General features: G+C 43.4%; 1 gene segment (V, D, J or C); it reads right to left on the bottom strand.

The window, feature by feature from the left end:
- Positions 1-1,623: 1,623 nt before the first annotated feature.
- Positions 1,624-3,379, bottom strand: LOC125281884 (immunoglobulin lambda variable 1-40-like). The segment is given in 3 exon segments: positions 1,624-1,722; positions 2,815-3,164; positions 3,278-3,379. Coding segments are annotated over 3 exon segments (510 nt in total).
- Between the last annotated feature and the right edge of the window lie 16,858 nt (positions 3,380-20,237).

Raw genomic sequence — 20,237 nt, 5'->3', positions numbered from 1 at the left:
CAAAGCTGGGGGCATCACATTGCCAGATTTCAAGCTATGCTACAAAGCTGTGATCACCAAGACAGTATGGTACTGGCATAAAAGCAGACACATAGACCAACGGAACAGAATAGAGAACCCAGAAATGGACCCTTAGCTCTTTGGGCAACTAATCTTTGACAAAGCAGGAAAAAACATCCAGTGGAAAAAAGACAGTCTCGTCAACAAATGGTGCTGGGAAAATTGGACAAGTATATGTAAATGAATGAAACTTGACCACTCTCTCACACCATACACAAAGATCAACTCCAAATGGATGAAAGACCTCGATGTGAGGCAGGAATCCATCAAAATTCTAGAGGAGAACATAGGCTGCAACCTCTTTGACATTGTCCAGAGCAACTTTTTTCATGACACATCTCCAAACGCAAGAGAAACAGAAGAAAAATGAACTTGTGGGACTTCATCAAGATAACAAGCTTCTGCACAGCCAAGGAAACAGTCAAAAAAACTAAGAGGCAGCCCACTGAATGGGAGAAAATATTTGCAAATGATGCTACAGGTGAAAGACTGGTATCCAAGATCTACAAAGAACTTCTCAAACTCAATATGTGAGAAACAAATAAACAAATCATAAAATGGGCAGAAGATATGAACAGACACTTTTCCAATGATGACATACAAATGGCTAACAGACACATGATAAAATGTTCAAAATCATTAGCCATCAGGGAAATTCAAATCAAAACCACACTAAGATACCACCTTACGCCAGTTAGAATGACAAAAATTGACAAGGCAAGAAACAACAATTGCTGGAGAGGATGTGGAGAAAGGGGATCCCTCCTACATTGTTGTTGGGAATGCAAGTTGGTACAGCCACTCTGGAAAACAGTGTGGAGGTCCCTTAGAAAGTTAAAAATTGAGCTACCCTATGACCCAGCCATTGCACTACTGGGTATTTACCCCAAAGATAGAGATGTAGTGAAGAGAAGGACCATACGCACCCCAATGTTCATAGCAGCATTGTCCACAGTAGCTAAATAGTGGAAGGAACCGAGATGTCCTTTAACAGACGACTGGATTAAGAAGTTGTGGTCCATATATACAATGGAATATTACTCAGCTATCAGAAAGAATGAATTCTCAACATTTTCTGCAACATGGTCGGCACTGGAGGAGAGGATGCCAAGTGAAATAAGTCAACCCGAGAAAGACAATTATCATATGATTTCTCTCATCTATGGAACATAAGAACTAGGATGATCGGTAGGGGAAGAAAGGGATAAAGAAAGGGGGGTAATCAGAAGGGGGAATGAAGTATGAGAGACTATGGACTCTGAGAAACAAGCTGAGGTCTTCAGAGGGGAGAGGGATGGGGGAATGGGATAGACTGGTGATGGGTAATAAGGAGGGCACGTATTGCATGGTGCACTGGGTGTTATCCACGACTAATGAATCATTGAACTTTACATCAGAAAGCAGGGATGTACTGTATGGTGACTAACATAATATAATAAAAAACATTAAAATAATAAATAAATAAATAAAACAAATTCCTCATGAAAAGACATCTAAAGTAAAAGCAGTCAAATATATTTGCAATTTGGTACCATATTCTTTTCCACACTTATATGTACTGCCTCAGCCAGGGCCTTCAGTAATGGGGTGCAGGACAATATTTTTCCACAAGATGAGGAACAGGAAAATGTGACCTTTAACTTCATTATTAGTCATCTCATTCTGCAAATAATATACAATGCAATTATACAAGGAAAATCACTGGTTGGATCTTAGCATAGATGGGAATAGACAGGTAGTCATTCCAAAAGATGCAAATGCACAATTCAGCAATAGATGCTCCAGGGCTGGTGCCATCCAGATACAAGATATCTCCCCAACATGGACAAACAACAGGCATTCCTACTGATGGCTAATGAGAGGATGGCATAGCTCCGGAAACTTCTACAAATAGGTAAATGAATCCTCAGAAGTCAGGAGTGAGATGAGCACACTGGACCTGGAACTCCCAGTCCATGAACTTCAGAGCAAAGACATTCTGTGCCCCGACCTGATGGGGGATGTCCTTTCTGTGCGTTTTTGGACACATTGTCTAGAAAGGGTCTGACTTTGAGGACAGAGGGAAGGAGGATCTTCAACTCTCAGGTGGTGCCCTGGATGGACCTGGCCCCATGAGGGCAGCAGCAGGAGCAGCAGAAGCAGAAGCCACAGGCCAAGCTCCTTCTCCCAGCAGATGAGAAAGGGGTTCTGCTCCCAATAATCACAGGTCTGGGGTTCTGTGTGAGTCCTGAGAATGTTGTCACAGGAGGGAATGTGAGGAACAGCCCCATCCTCAGACCACAGCCCAGTGATGATCGGGAAGCCAGAGTTGCCAGACATGGAGCCAGAGAATGGGTCAGGACCCCCACAGGGTCTAACCATTATAATAGGTGAGGATTTGCGGGTTCATTCATGGGAGCTGTTGGTACCAGGACACATACTGTACACCCGTGATGTGTCATGTCTCACACAAGCCTGGATTCTGCATGCCTGTCTCACTCTTGACCTGTCATGAACTCATACCCCAGGGCAGCCTATCCCTGGCACCCAGGAATGTCTGCTTAATTGGAGAAAATCATGTAATGTGTTCGTGTCAAAGACAGGCTTTGGAAGCTGAATTTCAGAGAATGGGGACAGATTTTGTAGACAAAATTCCCTAGAGTGTGTCTCAGACTCCAGCTTACTCCAAGCAAAGGAAGGAACCAGCTGACAGCCAAGGAGTAGGGGATGCACAGGAAACCCCATTACTGAGGGGACAGCAGGTTTTTGTCTCACTTCCCCATAGGCCCTGAGTACTGTGTGACTACCGTCACTGAGATCATAGATCTGGCAGTAATAATCAGCCTCATCCTCAGCCTGGAGCCCAGTGATGGTCAGGGAGGCTGAGCTTTCTGACTTGGAACCAGAGAACCGATCTGAGACCCCAGAGTTTCTGTTTTCATCATTATAGATGAGAAGTCTGGGTCCCTTTCCTGGGAACTGTTGGTACCAGTTCACATCTGGTTGATATTCCTCTCCATCATAATCCATGTTGGTGGGGATTCCAGTGCAGGAGATGGTGACACTCTGGCCAAGGGCCCCGGACACGGAGGGCGGCTGAGTAAGCACAGACTGGGCCCAGGATCCTGAAAGTGGGAGAGACACAGAGAGGGTGATGCTGGGATCTGGAGACAAGAGGAGGAAGCAGAAGCCCGTATGTCCTCCCAGGGTCCCTTCCCCTGCCCCCACGTCCAGTCACCTGTGCAGTGAGCAAGGAGGGCGAGAAGGAGAGGGCACCAGGCCATGGTGAGGACCATCATCGATCCTGCCTTCTGTGGCTTACAGCTGAGCAGAGCCTCCCCTAATCTCTCCTTCCCTTTTCATCCTCTGAGAGAGGGAGGGTTTGTCTATGCAAATGAGACCTCCAGCTTTCTGACACCTCACTGGACCTGGGTTGGGTTCCTCTCGCTGAGGCTATCAGGGGGATAGGCAGGGGAAGTTCTCTGTGGGCCCAGGGGGTGGGGATGTTATAGCTCTGAGCCCTGAGCAGAGGGCACAGCAGTGTCAGGTGGAAGGTTCCAGCTCTGATCACCCCTGACACCTCAGAAACTGGCCCTGATGGCCCCCTGGTGTCAGATCCAGATATACATTTGTGTGAAATGGTGACCAGAGCCCATCAGGCATGACTCCTCCTCCCCACTGCTCTGATCACTGTCCCCTGTGTTAGAACCCTGTCAGTTGTGTCCTTGTGTGGCTTCCCATCTCATCAATAGACTTTATGCTGTACTCAGACTCCTCAGGGTGTGTCTTTTGACAGCTCTGTTATCTGTTCTTGGGTCAGGACTGAGATGTTGTCACTACACAAACTCCTCTAGATTGGATCCAGTCCAGAACAGTGCCAGGACCCCAGGGACACATGGTCCCTTCTGTGCAAGATGCTGTGTCTTTTCTCTTGTGTGAGTTCTCTCTGGTTTCTGAGCTCTCCTTCCTCTAAGGTTCCCACAGCACTGAGGAGACAGAGAACAATTCTCTCTGGGTTGTGAGTAGAAGACCTCATGTGCATTCCTGCAGGGTTACACACTGAAAATCTTTGTCACCTGTCACTGTTTCCATCTGCTTTTTTTTTTTTAAGATTTTATTTATTTGAGAGAGAGAGAGAGCGAGCCAGCAAGAGAGGGAATACAAGCAGGGGGAGTGGGAGAGGAAGAAGCAGGTTCCTAGCAGAGCAGGGAGCCTGAAGTGGGGCTTGATCCCAGGACTCTGGGATCACGCCCTGAGCCGAAGGCAGACGCTTAACGACCGATCCACCCAGCCACCCCTGTTTCCACCTGCTTGAAACAACAGTTCCCCCCACACTGTGGGTAGTGATTCCTTCCTAGGCTCTGTTGTCCCAGCACAGAAACAGAAGTCTGCAGGAGCCCTGCCACGTGCAGCTGTGTGTGGCCTTGTCCTCAGAGCACAAGGGGCAAATGCTGGAAGTTCCAGGAGGGAAGGAGTGACAACTGCAGATGCTCTGACAGGGACATGGTGACAAGGCTTATGTATCAGTTACACCTTAGCCTACAGTGTACTTAAAATGGATGCATGTTGTTTAAACAAATTTCAACTCAGTAAGATTGATTTTAAGTCAATGGCAATGTCAATTTGAAAATGCAAGTGTAATCACTCAAATACTTTTCCAGATCTGTTCTTGTTGCAAGCAGAATATGTGTAGAAGTTGTGGTTAAAAAGATGGATGGAGAAACAATGGAGAATAATGCCTTCCATACTTAGCTGTGCAGGTTTTTATGAACTTCTATCTGAATTACTTGATTTATTATTATTATAATTTTTTTTCACGAGTTTTGTATCATGGGCCTAGACCTGCAGATAGAAAACATGATATACTTCCTAGTGGTCCCCACAACGGGCTTGTTCCTATGAACCTCAGAGCTATCACACTGATGGAATGACTAAATATAGACAGACTTTCCAGGATGGAGTCATTTCAGGCATACTTGCCTCAGGTGGGCACAGCTGTAGTCCCTATGCCTTGTATCTAGCATGTTCAGGATACAGCAATTGCTCATTCAGCCACCCATAACTAGAGAGGTGGTTTTTTTTTTTTTTAATTATTCAATGCCAACTGAATTTAGAAGATTCTGTCAAAAGTCCCACATCTGAGTGGTGGAGAGGCAGAGATAAGAGAGACTGTGTCTGAGGTCATAACCCTGTGGCCCTCAGTTAGGACAGAATTTTCAGCAGAGGTCCATCCTAGCAGGACCAGTCACAGTGGTGAATGAAGGAGTGACAGCCCAGCCTTGTGAACACAGGGAGGTTTTGTTCTTCTTCCCCATGAGCCTTGAGCTCCATGGGAGCAGCTCCTCAGTCCCTAGTTTCTTCTCTGGAAAGTATGGGACTGAATGGGTGTGTTATCCTCCTCCTGGTCTTGCTTCTACTTCATCCCAAATCCACCCCATCTCTGGAAACATTTTCTGCCCTCCTCAGTGAAATCTCTTCTTGTCTCTTTGGTCACTGCTCCAGCACTGAGTCCACTGGGAATCTCAGAGCCCATGTCAAGGTGAAGGGACAGGGTCACCTCTGACTCAGTCCTGGACCCCTTACCATGTATCATGGGACAGGAGACCAGGGCTGGGGTAGCCCACAACAAGGGGCACCCCAGGTTGTGATGTTACCCTCCTTTGCTCTCGGAAACCATTATATGAAGTAGCATTGATGTAACTGCTGGAGTTTTGAGGGGAAGGTAATCATATCACCACTAATAGTGAGATTCATTCCAATATCAGAAAAAAAATAAAATAAGGAAATACATGCCTCCTAGTCTAAAGTAGGAATGACACTGCCTGAAAACGTTTGCGTGAACAACCTGAGCATTATAAAATACCCTTTTTGTGCACTCACTATGGAGCAGAAAGAACTAGAAGGATATCTGGGGAAGTGGAGGTAGATTTGGGAGGAACACACAATTTCTGGAGTAATAGGTCAGAGGGACAGCACAAAATTGGAGGTCAACCCATGATACCATTTAAATGTGATTCAATGCTCATTTCTGAATCTCTAGTAAATTGTTTAATGAAATTTGCATGGTCATATTTTTTCTTTCTCATCATTGGTATTCAGAGCCTTAACTCAGACATAAAGATTCATATGAAATTCAATTCTTTCTATTAAACAAAGCTATTACTGAGAATGGAGTGAAAATTTATAACTACGTGTATCAAATTTTGAGACAAAGATGAGGACCTAAAATTTAAGAGACAACAAAGAGTTAAAAAGGATAATTACAATTTCTGAGGATGTAAATATCAGTTCTCATCAGTCTCCACAAATGCTGAAGTGGATGAGAGGTAATGCACTAGTGTGAATCCAGATATTGCTGATAAAGGAAGGAAGCTGCATGTATTGTGTATTTCACCAGGAATAAGCAGGAACACCATAGTTTTCAGAAGGATCCCTGACCACTAGAGGGAACTCTGAGACAACCCTGCTGATTGTCCCAGTCAGTCTCATGGGTCTGCGTTATTGAATTACTGTCCCTGAGGACTGTCTAGTTTCCCACTGTCCCTGAGGACTGTCTAGTTTCCCACCACTGGCTCCCACTAGGTGGTAAGTGGGAGCCAGTGGTGAGTGGGAGAAGTGGGAAACTAGATGAGGGAGAAGAACCAGGACACCAGGAGCCCCTCACAATGCAGAAGGACAGACATTAGCTCTCCAAGTGTCCCTTAGCGATGCTACTTGAGGCAGCCAAGACTTTTCCTAGGGCTGTGCTTTTAATCCCTGAAGGATATGCCCATACACTCCTCCAGCCCTGGGCTAGGATATCAGTGAGTCCCAAGGCAATGTGTGCAGTGACTCCACCTTTTTCTCCCAAACTTTGTCAGGGACTCAGAGCTGAGGGCTCAGGGGCTCTCTATCTGGGGCAGCTGAGGTTGCTGAAACCTCACATCTAATGTTGCTGAAACATTCACTTACACAGTCTTCCAGAGAGGTTGCAAATGGCCCTGCCTGTATTTTCTCTGATGGTAAGAGTGAACGTTTCCCATGTGTTATGGGTTCTAATGGCTAATATTTTCAGGACATTTTGCTTTTGTGTGTGCTACTGAAATTATCTTGTAATATTCAAGTCTGTTACTTTTTCATTGTTTCCTGGAGCAACAAAATGAAATTAGTTTACATGACATATTTCAATATTTTCCTTTCAAACAAATATTCAGACTCTGTGGATGGCAGAATCCAAACTACCTGCCCAGGGAGAGGGGTTAGAAGTTGACAGAAGGATAAAGATGACTGGCTACTTGTGTCCAGCTGATGGGACCAAAAGACAGTTGAACTGTGCCCACAAAATCTTTTCTCTTGTGTCTCTATGGAACTTCTTATCTAATGATTGAGAACTGTGAAGGGCAGAGAAATCCTGGCCCTGCTGAAGCGCCCAGACTCTGCTTGCTTGGACAAATGTTTGGAAATGCGACCTTCCCATTCCCTGGTGCGGCTGATCTTATGGCCATATGCCCTCATAGGTCGTTTCTTCATGCAAATCTGGTCCCTGTGTGTGACTGTCCATCTATCTCTGCTTGGACCTAGGCCAGGACAACAACTCATGATGATGGAGGATGAAACTTGAGGTAGGGGTGTGAGTCAGAGCTGAGTGATCATGTGGCTTCTGGGGTCCCCAGGTACAGAAATTCTCACTTCACTGAGACACTGCTTGGTCAGTAATGCAACACTCAGGAGAGTATTTTCCAAAGCACTGTCCCTTCTGGACCAGCTCAGCAGTGCCCCCTGGTGAGTTGAGCCTGCCTGACATCACCCAGCTCTTCTGGACCATGCAGATTTCAGCTGGATTTTTCTGATGTGACTGCCCAGGGGCATACAATGAGTAGGTCTCCTACACCACGATTAATTTTTTCCAGGTCACTAACAAACTTCAGAAAGCTAAACACAGAATGTATTGCACAGTGATTACGTTACTAGATATTCATGATAACCTGGCATTTGGATTTTCTTCAGCCAATGAACAGCTTGAACCAAATTTAAGGCTTTAATCTTCCCCTGAGTTCCGCCATGTTCATACACAGAATTGATCGTACTTGGGTTCCTTTTATAGGGTGTCTCACTGTGATTTGCCCTTGTTGGTATAAGGGTCTCCTGTTAGGTTATGCCAGTGCTTATTGTATAGGACTTGACCTTTGATATCTATACTGGTCATGAGACTGTAACATTGTCAGGAAAAGTGTCTTTTGCTCTTTCTTACCTCTCTTGGTTTCCATTTGTCTTTGCTAGCCTGGAAATTCCTTATTTTCTTTTGCTGCTCTGATATGCTTAACGTATTTCTAGTGGGGTTTTGTAATAGTTCTTAGTAAGACAATTGGTATAAAAAATCATTACTAAAAGTGGAACCTCCTTGGATTTAGAGATCCTCCATCCAGTTTTTTTTAAAGATTTTATTTATTTATTTGACAGAGAAAGAGACAGACAGCGAGAGAGGGACCACAAGAAGGGGGAGAAGGAGAGGAAGAAGCAGGCTCCCAGCAGAGGAGCCTGATGCGGGGCTTGATCCCAGAATGCTGGGATCATGCCCTGAGCCAAAGGCAGATGCTTAACGACTGAGCCACCCAGGCACTCCATCCATCCATTTCTGTACTGCAGGACCCCCGTGACCTGTTACCCAGCAGCATGAGGCCTCATCAAGTTTGTTGAGAGCAACATGGATCATCACTTAGAAAACTAGAACCTTCTAGAAATTCTCTTATAGTGACAAGTTTATCTGATAATGGGGTTTGGGCTTACAGGATCTAGACTTGCAGTAACAGATTTATTTAACATCATCCGAACTAAGGAACCTGAGAGAGAAAAGTATGTGAACTCTGGGATTAAAATGGGGGAAGTGAGCATGTCTGAGGGCCCTGCCCTCAAAGGGGAAGGGTCATCTCCTGCTTTGGGGTATTTCCATGATCCCCAGGACACCACTGGAGGAGAGAGAGAAACACAGACTTGCTAGTTTCAGAGTCAGGAAATGATCAGCTAATCTGGGGACAGAATCAGGGGACATGTAAGGGTCTTGGCAGAGGGGACAAACAAAGACTTTACTGGCAACATGGCATCATTAAAATTCTATCTCTCAGATCTTAGTGTCAATGTAAATGGTTTAAACGCTCCTATAAATGCCACAGGGTTGCAGATTGGATAAAAAGAAATACCCATCCATTTGCTGTCTACAAGAGACTCATTTCGAACGCAAAGATGCATTCAGACTGAGAGTAAGGGGATGGAGTGCCATCTTTCATGCAAACAGACCTCAAAAGAAAGCTGGGGTAGCAATTCTCATATCAGACAGATTGGATTTTAAACTAGAGACTATAGTTAGAGACGCAGAAGGGCACTATATTATTCTTAAGGGAAGTATTCAACAAGTGAATATGACAATTATAAATATATATGCCCCCAACAGGGGAGCAGCAATATACACAAGCCAACTCTTAACCAGAATAAAGAGACATATAGATAAAAATACATTAATAGGAGGGGACCTCAATACTCCACTCTCAGAAATAGACAGAACACCCTGGCAAAAACTAAGCAAAGAATCAAGGGCTTTGAATGCCATACTCGACGAGTTGGACCTCATAGATATATATAGAACACTACAGCCCAGGACCAAAGAATACTCATTCTATCTAATGCCCATGGAACATTCTCAAGAATAGACCATGTTCTGGGACACAAACCAGGTCTCAACCGATACCAAAAGATTGAAATTATCCCCTGCATATTCTCAGACCACAACGCTCTGAAATTGGAACTCAACCACAAGGAAAACTTTGGAAGAAACACAAACACTTGGAGACGAAGAACTATACTGCTCAGGAATGACTCGATAAACCAGGAAATCAAAAATCAACTTAAACAATTTATGGAGACCAACGAGAATGAAAATACAACAGTCCAAAACCTATGGGATACTGCAAAGGCAGTCCTAAGGGGGAAATACATAGCCATCCAAGACTCACTCAAAAGAATGGAAAAATCTAAAATGCAGTTTTTATATTCTCACCTCAAGAAGCTGGAACAGAAACAGAGGGACAGGCCTAATACACTCACGAGGAAGCAGTTGACCAAGATAAGAACAGAAATCAATGAATTAGAAACCAGAAGTACAGTAGAGCAAATCAACAGGACTAGAAGCTTGTTCTTTGAGAGAATCAATAAAATTGACAGACCACTGGCAAGGCTTATCCAAGAGAAAAGAGAAAGGACCCAAATTATTAAAATTATGAATAAAAAAAGAGAGGTCATGACCAACACCATCGAAATTGGAAGGATTATTAGAAACTATGATCAACAGCTATATGCCAATAAACTAAGCAATCTGGAAGAGATGGAGGCCTTCTTGGAAACCTATAAACTACCAAGACTGAAATAGGAAGAAATTGATTTCTTAAACAGGCCAATTAATTATGAAGAGATTGAGTCAGTGATAAAAAACCTTCCAAATAACAAAACTCCAGGCCCGGACGGTTTTCCTGGGGAATTCTACCAAACATTCAAAGAAGAAATAATACCTATTCTCCTAAAGCTATTTCAAAAAATAGAAACAGAGGAAAGCTACCCAACTCATTCTATGAGGCCAATATTATCTTGATCCCCAAACCAGGCAAAGACCCCCTCAAAAAGAAGAATTACAGACCGATTTCCCTAATGAATATGGACGCCAAAATCTTCAACAAGATCCTTGCTAATAGAATCCAACAGTACATTAAAAGGATTATCCATCATGACCAAGTGGGATTCATACTTGGGATGCAAGCGTGGTTCAACATTCACAAATCGATCAGCGTGATACATCATATCAACAAGAAAAGACTCAGGAACCATAAGATCCTCTCAATTGATGCAGAAAAAGCATTTGAGAAAGTACAGCATCCTTTCCTGATTAAAACCCTTCAGAGTGTAGGAATAGAGGGTACATTTCTCAATCTCATAAAAGCCATCTATGAAAAGCCTACTGCAAATATTATTCTCAATGGGGAAAAGCTGGAAGCCTTTCCCTTAAGATCAGGAACACGACAAGGATGCCCACTCTCGCCACTATTATTCAACATAGTACTAGAAGTCCTTGCAACAGCAATCAGACGACAAAAAGCGATCAAAGGTATCCAAATCGGCAGAGAAGAAGTCAAAATGTCTCTCTTCGCAGATGACATGATACTCTATATGGAAAACCCAAAAGAATCCACTCCCATACTATTAGAAGTTATAGAACAATTCAGTAATGTGGCAGGATACAAAATCAATACTCAGAAATCAGTTGCATTTCTATACACGAATAACGAGACCGAAGAAAGAGAAATTAGGTAATCCATCCCATTTACAATAGCACCAAAAACCATACATTACCTTGGAATTAACTTAACCAGAGACGTAAAGAACCTATATTCTAGAAACTTAAAATCACTCTTGAAAGACATTGAGGAGGACATAAAAAGATGGAAAAACATTCCATGCTCATGGATCGGAAGAATTAACATAGTTAAAATGTCCATGCTACCCAGAGCAATCTACACTTTCAATGTTATCCCGATCAAAATACCAAGGACATTTTTCAAAGAACTGGAACAAACAGTCCTTAAATTTGTATGGAACCAGAAAAGGCCCCGAATCTCCAAGGAACTGCTGAAAAGGAAAAAACAAAGCTGGGGGCCTCACAATGCCGGATTTCAAGCTGTACTACAAAGCTGTGATCACAAAGACAGCATGGTACTGGCACAAATACAGACACATAGACCAATGGAACAGAATAGAGAACCGGGCAATGGACCCTCAGCTCTTTGGGCAACTAATATTTGATAAAGCAGGAAAAAACATCCGGTGGAAGAAAGACAGTCTCTTCAATAAATGGTGCTGGGAAAATTGGACAGCTACATGCAAAAGAATGAAACTTGACCACTCTCTCACACCATATACAAAAATAAACTCCAAGTGGATGAAAGACCTTGATGTGAGACAGGAATCCATCAAAATTCTAGAGGAAAACATAGGCAGCAACCTCTACGACTTCAGCCAAAGCAACCTTTTTCATGACACATCCCCAAAGGCAAGAGAAACAAAAGATAAAATGAACTTATGGGACTTCATCAAGATAAAAAGCTTCTGCACAGCCAAGGAAACAGTCAAAAAAACTAAGAGGCAGCCCACGGAATGGGAGAATATGTTTGCAAAGGACACTACAGATAAAGGACTGGTATCCAAGATCTACAAAGAACTTCTCAAGCTCAATATACGAGAAACAAATAAACAAATCAAAAAATGGGCAGATGATATGAACAGACACTTTTCCAATGAAGACATACAAATGGCTAACAGACACATGAAAAAATGTTCAAAATCATTAGCCATCAGGGAAATTCAAATCAAAACCACACTGAGATACCACCTTATGCCAGTTAGAATGACAAAAATAGACAAGGCAAGAAACAACAATTGTTGGAGAGGATGTGGAGAAAGGGGATCCCTCCTACATTGTTGGTGGGAATGCAGGTTGGTACAGCCACTCTGGAAAACAGTGTGGAGGTCCCTTAAAAAGTTAAAAATTGAGCTACCCTACGATCCAGCCATTGCACTACTGGGTATTTACCCCAAAGATATAGACGTAGTGAAGAGAAGGGCCATATGCACCCCAATGTTCATAGCAGCATTATCCACAGTAGCTAAATTGTGGAAGGAACCGAGATGCCCTTCAACAGATGACTGGATTAAGAAACTGTGGTCCATATATACAATGGAATATTACTCAGCTATCGGAAAGAACGAGTCCTCAACATTTGCTGCAACATGGACGGCACTGGAGGAGATTATGCTAAGTGAAATAAGTCAAGCAGAGAACGACAATTATCATATGATTTCCCTCATCTATGGAACATAACTAGGAAGATCGGTAGGGGAAGAGAGGGATAAAGAAAGGGGGGGTAATCAGAAGGGGGAATGAAGCGTGAGAGACTATGGACTCTGAGAAACAAACTGAGGGCTTCAGAGGGGAGGGGGGTGGGGGAATGGGATAGACCGGTGATGGGTAGTAAGGAGGGCACATATTGCATGGTGCACTGGGTGTTATACGCAGCTAATGAATCATCGAACCTTGCATCAGAAAGCAGGGATGTACTGTATGGTGACTAACATAATGTAATAAAAGAACATTAAAAAATAAAAAAATAAAAAACAAAACAAAACAAACAAATAAACAGTTGAAATACTAAAAAAAAAAAAAATTCTTTATTCCCAGTCTCAGGGGAAAGCTTTGAATGTAATTGTTATCAATGATTTTTCAATTGATCTCTTTTGTAAATTCTTTTTATCTCATTAGAATTTTTTTTCAATTCCTAGTTCCCATGAGATTTATGAGGAATAGGTTTTGTAGTCTATAAAATACTTTTTCTTTATTTTTAAGATGATCATATAATGTTTTCCCCTCTTTTGTGTTACTATGATGAATTATATTGAATGATTTTTTATTATGTTCAATTACTCGACGAGTAATACATCATTACTTTTTGATGTAGTGTTCGATGATTCATTGGTTGCGTATAACACCCAGTGAATGATTTTTGATATTATTAAAAATAAACTTATTTTAGAAGTTTTAGGTTTTTAAATGAAGGTTGTGAAGATAACATAAAAAAAAAAGGAAGGTCTGTCTATGCAAATTGGGACCACCCAGCGACTACCCAGCTCCACCCTGAACCCTGGTGCTAGAGCTTAGTTTATGCCTCAGATGGTGGATGGGCATTAGCTTCATCCCCTGAGGAGAACCCTGGGGGGAAGCACCTGCTGAGACCACACATAGGCACCCTGAGTTGAGGGCACCAGCCAAACAGACTGGTTCTTGCTCTACAGGCCTTGGCTCACAGCTGTGGCTTGGACACCTGCCCATACCGCCTCCTGCTGGCTTGGCCCTGGTGCATGTTACATGGTGTGTGAAAGGCAATGTTAGCATCCTGCCTGGGAGAAGGGCAAGGGCCTCTCAGACCATTGTCAATTCAATGGCACCCTCCTCACAAATAGGAGGGATCCCTCATCCCACGGCCCCTCACTAGGCTGTACCACTTCACCAGCATACACGTCTCGGTTCCTTACTTTGGCCTTCTCAGGTGCTAACCCTTATCCTCCCTCATGCTTTTACATTAATGAAGGGTGGGATCATGGGACTTGGCCCCTAAGGGAGGACATGCCTTGCTGTCAGCACAGCAGAAGGCCCCCTCAGGTTCTAGATGCCACTCTGTGTATGATCCTGCTGCCCTAGTCTCCACCTGCCCCTTCAGTTCCCCCAGGTCACCTCCAGGGGCTCCTCCTGCCACCCTTCCTCACTCCAGTCATCCAGGCATAGGACACCTGCAATTTCCCCATTTATTTAATGACCAGTGTTCCAGTGTTAAACCCTGCTCTCCCTGGAGCTGTCAGATCTATGTGCCTCCATCTCTCCCACTCCTACTTCTTCTGCAAATTCCAAATCAGACTCCACTCACACTGATAAGGTGTCTTGGGTTCTACTTCCCACTCGGAGCCCCAGCCTCATAAAGGCACCTGTCCCCATGGCGGCAGCTGGTCCATCCTTTTTCCCCTCCCACAGCTCCTCTTTAGGGGCTGGAACTAGGAGCACACATTCAGCTGACATATGATGTGGACAGATTTACTTTTAGTTGGAAAAGATTTATAGTTTTTTCTGGATGAAAATAAAGTTGTTCAAAGTCAAGTCCAAAGAAATTTCCAGTCTTGGGGAGCAGAGAACCATTGCTTCTCAAGACATCCCCACATCACCCCTTGCTGGATGCAGGAGCACAATCTCTCTGGGACCTGTGATCCACAGTAATGCTCTGGTCCTGGAGCCATGACCCACTGGTTACCAGGGATCACCCTAGTTGAGGGCCTAAAGGAAGACATCTGAGGAACCACAAGGAATATTCCAGGTTTAACTGAATTAGCAGGACTGCACCTTCTAATTCTGATCCCCAGCAGATATCATCAGGGTTGGCTTTAGCCTTTGTGAGTTTGGGTGCATGTCTGTCTTCATTTGGGTTGTCCCCAATCTCAAAGTGAGGTTGACAGTGCAGTTCCAGTGTCCCCAGTGAGTACTTCTCCAAAGTACAGAGTGACCTTCTGTACCACTGCCAGTTTCAGTGGGAGCCCAGGATTCAGATCCCTCAGAAAGTACTCTTTGAATAGGAGTTTGTATTTGCTTCAGCCTTTGTTTCCCTGGTGAAGGAAGAGGTCCCTGGGAGAGAGCGTACAGCTTATCAATGTGTCAGACCCCTAGCAAGGCCCTATTCCCAGCACACCTATTATGTGTTCCCCAAACCCAAGTCTTTGTTGGAAAGGGCAGAACTGATGGTCCCCCTTCACATGCCACATCACAGATTCCTGCTGATAACCTGTTCTGTGAGGCCAGAACTCCTCCCCAGGATGCTCACCTTTCCCAGAATGGCATTTTCTGCCCACTAGAGCATTTTCTAATTCAGGAAATATTTAGGGGAAATGAAAACTCACATTTTGGAAGAATGGGTTTTCATGTTTGTCATATAACTATGTGTATTGATTTAAGAACTTCATGTATCATTACTGTTGGTAAGATAGATGCTGGCACCAGGCACACCTGAGTTTAAATGTCTCAATTTCTAATTCATTAACAGAGAGAATGTGTGTGTGTGTGTGTGTGTGTGTGTGTGTGTGTGTGTGTGTGTATGAGATTAGTACTCAGCACTCTGGGATAGAGTTTGTCCTCCCTGTGGATTAACTCTCACATGGGTAGTATGTTTAAGTTATGGCTGCTCACAGCTTGAAAAACAATCTATACAGCACTTAACAAATATTCAAATGTTACTTATTAGGGAAAGATACAAAACCACAATGTGGTACTACTTTACTCCCGTCAGATGACCATAGTCAAAAAGACATACAATTACAATTGGTGGCTGAAAAGTGGGGCAAATGGTCTCTCATTACAGCCTTGATAAATATGTCACCTTGCAGCCATTTTGGGAAACAATCTGACAGTGGTTCAAAAGATATGTCACCAATTACCATATGATCCAGTAGTTCTAAATATTTTTACACCCAAGAAAAATGAACACATATGCACACATAGAAACGAGTACAAGGATGTTTATGGCAGCAGTATGGTTAATTGGTAAAAGATGCAAATAACCCAAATATCCATGAGCTGATGGATGGATAGACAATCTGTGGAATGCTTAACATGGGAAATATGACATGGATGAGCTTCTGAATCATTATGTGAAAAAATCAAATTTAATAAGTTATTCACACAAGGCTTCATGTTACTTAATTTCGTTATGTAAAATACATGTACAGTAGATAAATCAGTAGGGACTGCAAGCAGATCAGTGGTTACTAGTCACTGGGTGGAGACAGGATGAGGGTGACTGTTAATGTCTGGGGGTGGTAGGGTTCCCTGATCCCTGAAATGACTCAGAGCATCCATGGTCCCAAAAATCCATACTAAGGAGGGGTGATCTTCCTCACTTGGCAACATGTGCAGACACAACACCAGAATATCCTGTGGTGTCCCCACCTCTCAGGCTTTGTTGGGGAAATTACAGGGATGGGCTCAGCAAGGCCCCAACTCTGCGCCCTCTCATGAGCCTCAGGAGAAGCAGAAGAGGAAGGGCAGGGACAGCGGGATGGATGTCGGGCTGTGGTCAGGGCAAGTGGCCCCTCCTGTGATACTCTAATATTAATAAATTAAGTGAGCAAGAGGCCTAGAAGGGAGGCATGATGGGGGGAGGGTCAGCAGTCACTCTGGGGGGAGATGTGGCCAGAACAGAATCCATGTTCATGGATGGGCCATGGAGACCCAAGGGGAATGAGGCCATTCGGCGAGGCACAGATGGAGTCCAGGAGAGCTCTGGGCAGGCCACTCTGACAGACTTTGTGGTCACCACAGCCTCCCTTCCTCACATCTAAGTGATATTTGAAACCAGAGCAACGTACTGACAGCATATTAGGGGATGGAAATGAGGAAGAGGGAAGGTGACCCTGATGACCCATTTACAAATATCCTCACCCCTTACCTGTTCAGAGAGAAGGGTGAGGAGGGAAGGACCACAGGCTAGGGCTGGAGGAGCCCCAGGATTGTTTTCCCCACACCCAAATGTGGGGACAAACTCATCTACGATTCTACGTACTCCTTCAGTGCCATTGGGAGAAGGATCTTCTTTATCTGAGTGTCCCCAAAACCTGAGTGTCCACAGCTTCATTGGCATCCTGGTGGAAGCCTCAGATCACCTTGGGATGAAGAAGAGACTTGGCTCCTACAGAACCTACCTCGGTGGGGAAGGACCCTGATGCCAGGTATCCCAGTGCACATGGGGAGGTCACACACACAGTCACCTCTAACAATGAAGAAGCAGGATTATTTAGGCAGTGAGCACTCATGTGAGAGCAGACTCATTAACAACTCACTGAACCAGAAGTCCAGGCTTTGTTGAGGCACAGAGATCTGTTCATGTCTATCTCTGCAGACACAAGCTCCACAGTTGTGGGGTCTCCAGGTGTCAGGGAGGACAGGACAGGGGTGAGCACACAACCCCTTCCTTCCTGCCCCCACACCCCACTGTGCTCCACAGTCCTTTGTGTCCTCAGGTGTCCACCTGGGGTCACCAGAGGATAGTGGTGACTTTAAGGGGGAAAATGTCTAAAGCATGCAACTCAGGGACCAGAGGAAAATGTTTCTGGGGTGAAGGTACTGTCTGGAGAGTCCTTAGGAAACACAGATTTGGGGCAGAAGAAAAAGGATGACATATTTTGAAATGTGCAACCGATCTTGTCTCTGTGGATGCGTTCAGAATCATTGTGGGTGCAGCATCATTTAATTCTCAAGGAGGAAAAAGAATCTATAGATTCCATGTGCAAATACCTAAAGTTTGGGTAAAATATATTTTTTAGAAAAAACAATATAAGAAGTTTATTTATTTATTCATTTTTAAATATTTTTTTTATCTTATGTTTGTCACCATACAGTATATCCTTAGTTTTTGATGTAGTGTTCCATGATTTGTTGTTTGCGTATAACACCCAGTGCTCCATGCAATAAGTGCCCTCCGTAATACCCATCACCAACCTATCCCATTTCCCACCCCCCTCCCCTCTGAAGCCCTCAGTTTGTATCTCAGGGTCCATAGTCACTCATACTTCATTTCCCCTTCTGATTACCTCCCTTTCTTTATCCCTTTCTTCTCCTACTGATCTTCCTACTTCTTATGTTCCATAAATGAGTGAAACCATATGATAATTGTCTTTCTCTGCTTGAGTTATTTCACTGAGCATTATCTTCTCCAGTGCCGTCCATGTTGCAGCAAATGTTGAGAAATCGTTCTTTTTGATGGCTGAGTAATATTCCATTGTATATACTGAATGGGAAAATATATTTGCAAATGACACTACAGATAAAAGACTGGTATCCAAGATCTACAAAGAACTTCTCAAACTCAATACATGAGAAGCAAATAAACAAATCATAAAATGGGCAGAAGATATGAACAGACACTTTACCAATGAAGACATACAAATGGCTAACAGACACATGAAAAAATGTTCAAAATCATTAGCCATCAGGGAAATTCAAATCAAAACCACACTAAGATGCCACCTTATGCCAGTTAGAATGGCAAAAATTGACAAGGCAGAAACTATTGTTGGAGAGGATGTGGAGAAAGGGGAACCCTCCTACATTGTTGGTGGGAATGCAATTAGTACAGTCACTTAGGAAAACAGTGTGGAGGTCCCTTCAAAAGTTCAAAATTGAGCTATCCTATGATCGGTATTTACCCCAAAGATACAGACATAGTGAAGAGAAGGGCCATATGCACCCCAATGTTTATAGCAACACTGTCCACAGTAGCTAAATCGTGGAAGGTGCCAAGATGCCCTTCAACAGATGACTGGATTAAGAAGATGTGGTCCATATATACAATAGACTATTACTCAGCTATCAGAAAGAACGATTTCTCAACATATCAACAACAAAAGAGTCAAGAATCATATGACCCTCTCAATAGATGCATTTGACAAAATACAGCATCCTTTCCTGATTAAAATCCTTCAAAGTGTACGGATAGAGGGTACATTCCTCAATCTCATAAAAACCATCTATGAGAAGCCTACAGCAAATATCATTCACAATGGGGAAAAGCTGAAAGCCTTTCCCTTAAGGTCAGGAACAAGACAAGGATGCCCACCCTTGCCATAATTGTTCAACATAGTACCAGAAGTCTTTGCAACAGCAATCAGACAACAAAAAGGGATAAAAGGTATCCAAATCTGCAAAGAAGTCAAACTGTCTCTCCTCGCAGATGACATGATACTCTATATGGAAGACCCAAAAGAATCCACCCCCAAACTACTAAAAGTTTTAGAGCAATTCAGTAATGTGATGGGATACAAAATCAATGCTCAGAAGTGAGTTGCATTTCTATACACGAACAATGAGACTGAAGAAAGAGAAAATAGGGAATCCTTTCCATTTACAATAGCATGAAAAATTGATGTGGTTTTGATTTGAATTTCCCTAATGGCTAATGATTTTGAAAGTTATTCTGATGTTCCTCCCTCTGTAGGTGAGGATTCTCTTACTCCTGGCTGCTTTCAAGGTTTTATCCTTCGATCTAAGATTTGCATATTGTATTATTATGTGTCCTGGAGTTGGTCTGTTCTCATTGATCTTGGGAGGGGGTCCTCTCTGTCTTTTGGACGTGAATGTTTGTTTGCTTCACCAGATGAGGGAAGTTCTCAGCTACAACTTGTTCAAATACCTTTTCTAGACCTCTCTCTCTTTCTCCACCCCCTCGGGGATGCTGATGATTCTGACATTGGAACGTTCATTGAGTCAGTAATCTTCCATAATCTACATTCTTGACATAGGAATTTTTGAGCCATGTTCCTATTTTTTCCTTCTTTTCTATCATCCCATCTTCCAACTCACTAATTCATTATGCTGCCTCATTTACCCTGGCTATCAGAGCATCCAGTTCATACTTCATCTGATTCACAGCATTTTTAATTTCTGCGAGATTCACTCTCATTAGAGATTCTATATTCTTGTTAATATTTTTTTCAAGCCTACACATCATCTTGACCATTGTTACTCTGAACTCCACTTCTGACAATTTGGTTATATCCATATCCATTAGTTCGGTGGCACAGGCCACAGTCTC

This window comes from Ursus arctos, unplaced genomic scaffold (genome assembly GCF_023065955.2).
Source record: "Ursus arctos isolate Adak ecotype North America unplaced genomic scaffold, UrsArc2.0 scaffold_34, whole genome shotgun sequence".
Classification (NCBI taxonomy): Eukaryota; Metazoa; Chordata; class Mammalia; order Carnivora; family Ursidae; genus Ursus; species Ursus arctos.
This window is presented reverse-complemented; position numbering and strand designations above follow the sequence as displayed.